This window comes from Rhinatrema bivittatum, chromosome 2 (assembly GCF_901001135.1).
Source record: "Rhinatrema bivittatum chromosome 2, aRhiBiv1.1, whole genome shotgun sequence".
NCBI classification, from domain to species: Eukaryota; Metazoa; Chordata; class Amphibia; order Gymnophiona; family Rhinatrematidae; genus Rhinatrema; species Rhinatrema bivittatum.
The window spans coordinates 205,813,667-205,820,864 of NC_042616.1; the positions used below are offsets into that span (position 1 = coordinate 205,813,667).

Consider the following 7,198-nt stretch of genomic DNA (forward strand, 5'->3'; position numbering starts at 1 on the left):
TTTTCGAGGATTATTTGGGGGCAAGGGAGGAAGAATTCAGTGAAATTAGTTGATGTTAGGAAAAAAATATGGAATAAAGAAGAGGAAATGGATACAAGTTTGGAGCACCTAGATTAAAAAACTCAAAGTAACAAACTAAAGGCAACAGTAATTTTAGGGTCCTTGTAAGGTGGTTGATGGACACCAGTATGACCTCGAGGTCAGCAAGTAGTTTAACTCTATCTTGATCTACAGAACGTGATGCATAACCTTTGGGTTAAAGTGAAATGAAATCCTGTTGAATTACAAACAAGCCTGTGCCATTCAGTGGATGCGCTTATTGAAAAGAAAGGGGAAAACCCGCCTCAGCTTTACCACTATAAGAAAATAAGATTCTATTTATACATCTCTAGGTCCTATGAATATCATCTATTACAGTAAAAAAAAAAAAAAAAAAGGAATAGTGAAAAAAAATGTACATTATCATTCTCCTTATCAATTCAAGTAAAACCTGGAGAACCGGGACAAAAGAGTGAGCAGGCGCTTACAAGTGAAACAGATCGTTTCCCCAGGACAACGTGATAGATAAATAAATACAGAGACCTACACAAAGAAAGAGACACTCCATTACTAATGTTCAAGACCGCATATATAATTTCACCTAAAAAGTCCGGGGTAGAAATACATTTCAAATAATACACTTTATTCTGACACCTTTCAGCATTAGTCTTTACTGCACTAGATCGTTCCAATTTTATTTTTTTTATTTTTTTTATCTTCATTAAACAAAGCTATTGCGTGACTACATAACATTTGTTTTACACTCAGATGTTCCAATTAACTTACTCAGAAGCTGATTTTGATTTGTGGAACTTATTCAAGTTTACCTACTGAACAGGAGAAGAGTATTATAGCACACCATTTCCATATGTTGCAAAAGTCATGTGTGCTATTGTTAGTACAATATTACAGCTTCTTACAAGCAAAAACTAGTTATGGCAGCCTCATTAACTACAATAATTCGTGTCTGTTCCACTAGTTTTACTGAATATGAATACATCTTGAATGTGACAAAACATGGCAGCCAAGCATTTTGGTGGCTTTCTAATAATTATTTTGCCATTCTAACATATATCTAAGGCCCTAAGCGAATTACGGGTGATGCAGCACATTCCCACACTAAAATCTTTAGCAATAAATGAAGAGCAATGATTTTTCTGCTTAATGCAGAGTACCCATAAACTATATCACAGTCTGTAAATATTCCAGTTTTTTTTTATTTGTTATGAGCTTCACAGGATTACTGATCAACAGGAACTAGGTATATTTCAACTTTAAATAATAATAATGCCCAGCTAAACTGGTCATTGGAATATGGTAGTAGGAGTGCATATTACTCTTCTCAGTCATTTGCCATACCGCCTCAAGTCCTGTAAAATTATTAAAGATTATTAAATCTAACAGGACAGGCTATGAGAAACACACTTGAAGTTTTAAAAATGGAATGCTTAGGAACACCTGAATGAGTGAGTTAGCGATGTATAAAGCCACACACAGTTTAATTTCCCTTGCCTGGGCTTATTTGCAGAAAGAAGAGTTACCCATCTCTCACAGATCCCCCAAGCCTAGGGAGAAAACTCTTATTACTGAGAGCTAACAAGCGATTTCCCACGCGCGCACTTTGCCCCATTAATGCAATCATTTTGAATCATTTAGTTTCATTTTCAGAACCACACATTATAAGAGCCCTCTTTACTAAGCTTCCTGATGAAAGCCAAAGAAAAACCCTCAATGTGCAGGGCCATAATTATTGGATCCCTCTAATACTAGAAATACACCAGCTAAAAATAACTCGCCTTTCAAATCACACCTTGAAATTGAATAAATAATTTGCTAGTTCAACAATAGTAAAGGTCTCTCAACTGAGAAATTTAGTAATTTTCGAATATTATATGCCAGCATATGAAGTTATTATATAGGTTGAAAGCTACAGGAATATATTTATAACTATTATAAAATACAGTTGCAAGGCAGATTTAATAGCACTTCCTTACTTGTTTTCATCTGGTTTGTAAATTCTGCAAAACGGTTTATAATTCGGTTTGAGTCTACTCTTATATTTTCATTTAAATGTGTAGAATTATTTGTGCTTTTTATTTTGTATGAAATGGGTGAAGTCTCATAGACAGCATTCAATGATCTACTGTGAAAATAAATAAATAAAACAATTAACTGACCTACACTTGAGGGATTTTTTTTAATCTGGAGTTTATTAACACCATTATTTAAAATATTACAAATAATCCAATTACATTTCATGCATTTAAAATGCAATCTAAAATGTTCCAGAAAGGCTTTCCATTTCAATGTGAAATATCCAAATTATTTCAACATTACAAGGAGAAATACAGTTTGCATCATTTGCAAACCATAAAAGTTGTATCAGGAGTGTTTACAAACATTTACCAATATTATTTTGTTTTTAGTCCAGGAAATACACATAGGCCAAAGTCAGTTCAGTTTCACTTGGACAGTTTATTTAATACATGGGTTTGGCGGACCCACTTATTAAGAAATATAGGAGAACTCTCACTTTCACTGAACTGCCAGCAAATGCAAATAAGTACATGCTCCATTAAATTAAATGTCATTCAACATTTATCCAATATCGTTTGCGTAGTTACAATTTTATACCTATCTAAACTCATATTTAAGCAAAAACTATATCCTGAAAGTGCGTTGTTTTGATATACACCTCAAGAAATAAGTCCAAAAAATTGCAGTTAACTAGGACTGCAACAAGAACTCTTAATAATTTCTTGTGACAAAAAAAACCCTCAAAAGTACTTCAATATATTTTCAAATATTTACTGGAAGTAATGTACAAGAAAAATACTATACAAAATCGTCTCCTGGACAACTGCATCTCGCATTCATACACTGGTGGATTTATATATTTTCATTAACTAATCTAGCAGTCTCCACTGTAGAAATCTGTAGGTTGAGATACATTTTACAAAGGCGTTTTCGGAGGGGGTAAGGGCGATCTCTCTTTTGGCATTCGAACACAGCTTCGTTTGAAAGCAACGAAAACTTCTTGTTTTTTAATTAGTTCAAATCACAAAAAAAGTATCATCCCCAATATTTTTCAAATACGTTTTGCATGACTGTACAGAATAGAGACTATACAAATGAAGAGTTCGATTGGCAACAGATGCAGAGATTCAACTTTCATTGGTGGAAGAAGACAGCAGTGTGGACAGACAATGCAAACAATAACACAGCACACACTCACTCGGTCCAGTGCCACCAGGAAAAATCAGAGCTTTCCTCTAAACTCAAAAGTGAACAAATAAGTACAATTTCAGCTTACGGACTTAAGACTTTTGAAACAAATATTTCGTTGTGATTCAGTATACAAGTAATGCAAGTACCATAGAAAAATAGTATTAAACATTTTCATTCCTGAAGCTTCAAAAATCACGTCTCAGATATGCTAAAAAGCATCTGCCGGATTCCAGAGCCTTACTTTAGGCTCTTTTTGTCCTAGATCTTGAAGCCACCCTAGCTGTTATTCCATATAATTAAAAAAAAAATTTTTGAAACTACCTAAAAAAAATATGAAAGAAGATTTATGCATGTCCTCTGACTTTTTTTTTTTTTTTTTAATAGATTCAGTTTTTCATTTGACATTTGATGGATTAGCAGCTAGGATAGCTTTCAGAATCGAGGCTGTTGAAGACATTCAAATAGTACAACCGCATGTGTAGTTCCTTTCAATTTAATAATAGCTAGAACAAAAAAAAAAAAAAAAGTGAAGTTGATGTTCCTTTGAACAAAATACTTGGAAATCAGAGCAGGGCATACGTTTTGTGTTTGGTGTTTTTTTTCCCGAATTAAAATGGGCCACAACGTTCTCAATTGGATTCACTCCCTCCCAAGCACACACCAACAGATAAGTTTGTCCTTAGGTACCTCCTTGGTCAAAGAACAGGAGATCGCTGCTTAGAGCATTACACGTCCAGATCCAGCGAAATGCCTCTGTGTTTCTGTACGTCACCTGGAATTGTGTTGTCGCCGCTGTCCATCTTGTTGTTGGGTTTTGGTTTGTTTGTTTCTTTTTTTTTTTTGTGCCTGCCATCGATTTGGAAAGAAGAAGCCCAAGCTCCCGAGTTGTCCATGAAAAGAACACACTTTTGTTTTTTTTTGTTTTGTCATTTACTTACACAGTCCATGTCCTTTACAAAGGGGAAATCAGAAAAGTCCCGGGCATTGAGAAGGTGGGAGGGTGGGGGGGGGGGGGGGGAGATGGCGGGTGTGAGAAAAGCCGAGCGCGCAGAGCGAGCCAACGCTGGGGGGGGGGGGGGGGGGGTGTAGGGGGAGAGACCCGGGCGCGCGCGCGCCCCCCCCCCCTCCCCCCTCTCACTCCAGCCCGTTGCGGAGGCCCGGCTCGGGCGGCTGCAGCAGCTCGGGCGAGTGGCAGGCGGGGCTGCCGGCGGCGCTGCGCTCGCTGTCGGTGTCGCTGCCGCCCTTCTTGCAGCCGCCGCCGCCGCCGGGGCCCAGCGCCCCCGGCCCGCCCCCCGGCCCGCCGGCGCTGTGGGTCTTCACGTGCTTGCTGAGGTGGTCGCTGCGCATGAAGCGCTTGTTGCAGACGGGGCAGGCGAAGCGCTTCTCGCCCGTGTGCGTGCGCAGGTGGCGCTGCAGCTCGTCGGAGCGCGTGAAGCGCTTGCCGCAGAAGAGCCAGTTGCAGACGAAGGGCCGCTCGCCCGTGTGCCAGCGCAGGTGCGCCTTCAGGTGCGACGTCTTGCCGTACACCTTGCCGCAGCCCGGGATGTGGCAGCTGTGCAGGCCCTTGCGGCGCAGGCTGGCGCCGGCGGGGCCCAGCCGCTCGGCCTCCTGGCAGTTGGGGCAGTCGCAGGTGGCGCGGCCCGAGTAGCGGCGCGCCGAGGAGGAGGAGGCCGAGGAGGAGGAGCGCGGCGAGCCGCCCGGCAGGGGCGCCACGGGCAGCATGGAGGCGGCGGCCAGCGGCGAGGGGCTGCCGTCGGCCGGGTAGGCGCCGGGCAGCACGGGCTTGAAGCCGTCCATGAGGTGGTGCTGGCCGGGGCCGAGCAGGTTGGCCGCGCCGCCCCCGCCGCCGCCGCCTCCTCCTCCCCCTCCGCCGCCGCCTCCCCCTCCCCCTCCGCCGCCGCCGAAGTGGCCGAGCCCCGCGTAGTCGGCGCCGTAGCCCCCCAGCGGCGAGTGGAGCACGGCGGCGGCGGCGGCGGCGGCGGCGGCCGAGTGCAGGGAGCCCGGGTTCTGCACGTCCAGCCAGCCGGCGGCGCCCACGTCCCACCAGCTGGAGGCGCCCCCGGCCGCCGCCGCCGCCGAGCCCACCACCTCGCCCGGGTGCGAGGGCTTGAACCAGGACTCGTAGGGGTGCGCCATGCCCACGCGCGGGTAGATGCCCTGCAGGCTGTCCACGGCCGCGTGCACCTTGGAGAGGAAGACGGGCTGGTGCGCCTCCTGCGGCGGGGGCGGTGCCGACGAGCTGCCGGCCGGCGCCGGGAACACCGAGTACTCGTTGGCGAAGGGCGAGGCGGCGCTGCTGGAGGTGAGCGAGAAGGCGCTGGACGAGCCCGCCGGGGAGGCGCCGCAGCCGAAGGAGTCCGAGACCAGGGCGGCCGCCGCCGAGGAGCCGCCGCCCCGCGAGCCGCCGCCGCAGCCCGTGCCCGCCGAGGGCACCCCGAAGCCCGCCAGGCTGGAGCCCAGGTTGCAGCTGGAGGACGTGGAGCGTTTCCAGGGGTGGAAGCCCTTGCCGAAGGAGGGCGAGCTGTCCGACAGGGAGGACGGGGACGGGCTGGGGCTGCCGATCTTGTTGCAGGTGGCTGCCAGCATGGCCAGAGGAGTCGAGCCTAACCTCGGTTCTTCCTGGGGGAGGAAAGAAAGGGCAGAAGAAGAAGAAAGGAGGCGTTTAGACAGCAGCAGCGAGAACATCAGCAACAACAAACATGCCACAAAAGTGCATCAGAATCCGATCTCGAGAGCCCCCCCAAAATGCAAGATCCCACCGTGCCCGAAACTGCATGAGGTCCGATTCCGGCTCTGTGCACAACTTGCTAACATCGACCCACCCAGAGGAAGCAAAGCCCTGACCACCCACAGCTCCAGGCATAGGAAACCGGGAGACTTTATGTTAAAAGCAGCACTCCATCGGCATTAATAAAAGTTTTGAATTCAGCATTTTCATTTCGCAGGGCCTGACTTGTTTTCTTTAATATGATATATATATATATATATATTTTTTTTTTAAATGAAATCGAAAGAAATAGAAAATGAAAGGCATTGTGCGTGAAACCAAAGCAAGAAAACGTTGCATCCCTGTTTTGTTTTTTTTATTCAAGTGTCATCCTCGATCCACAAGAGTCCTACCCGTCGCTTCCTCCCCCAGTAATAGCATTCCCCGTTTTAAAACCTCCTGCTATTTTTCTCAGGCCAAAGCAAATATATATATATATATATATATATATATATATATATATATATATATATATATATATATATGTTTTTTTAATTAAATTTAGCTATACAAAAATACGTACAAGCGATGAATTGAACGTACCTGTGGAACGAGACGGCTGAGATATTTAATATATAGATAGATTTTACAAAAAAAAAAAAAATCAGCTGCAAAAATAGAAATTCACAGGGCAGCTTTCTGCAGTCACGTAACAGGCCGCTTCTCCGTAGGAACGCGCTGTAGGTTGTTTGTACAAATGCCCTTAAAACCTTATCCTGACTGAAAAGTGACTCTGCCCCCTTTTCGCTTTCTTTTTTTCACTCGCTTGTGCTAAAAAAACTCAATAGGAGACTGATCGCCCTGTCTTGACCGGGGCTATTTTAACCCCTCCAATCGGCAATAAAGGAAACTAATTAAACCAGCAAGAAAAATCCTTAGACTCACCCCTAGAAGTGAAGTTGCCATCACAAAAGTGCCCTCCTCAGAGGATCTTTTTTATATTTATAAATCAGAGCAGTGTTTTTTTTAGAGGTGTGCAATACAATGATCAGTTCCGCCCATTCCACCACAATTGTAGCTCCTCTCAGGCTTTGAAGTACCGCTGAGTCCCCGCCAGCCAATCGGCGCCCTCGCCGGAGCGCTCAGACACGCTGCCGCGTGAGGTCATCGGCACACTGAGCACTTTCAGCTCCAGTGCCCTGCACCCCTCTCCGACCGCCCCCA

The 7,198-nt window shown here is 45.5% G+C and overlaps 1 protein-coding gene across 1 annotated transcript; it reads right to left on the minus strand.

Moving 5' to 3' along the window:
• Nucleotides 1-4,401: 4,401 nt before the first annotated feature.
• On the minus strand, nucleotides 4,402-6,940 carry SP8 (Sp8 transcription factor). Its single transcript, XM_029592619.1, has 2 exons — nucleotides 6,920-6,940; nucleotides 4,402-5,886 (listed from the first exon to the last, which is right to left on the minus strand). The coding sequence occupies exons 1-2, from the start codon at nucleotides 6,938-6,940 to the stop codon at nucleotides 4,402-4,404; spliced, it is 1,506 nt and encodes a 501-aa protein (XP_029448479.1).
• Nucleotides 6,941-7,198: the final 258 nt, after the last annotated feature.

Coding starts and splice junctions, on each gene's coding strand:
- SP8 (XM_029592619.1), bottom strand. CDS start 6,940: ATGGCAACTTCACTTCTAGGG. Junction 5,887..6,919: donor TGGCAACTTCACTTCTAGGG/GTGAGTCTAAGG, acceptor TTCCTCCCCCAG/GAAGAACCGAGGTTAGGCTC.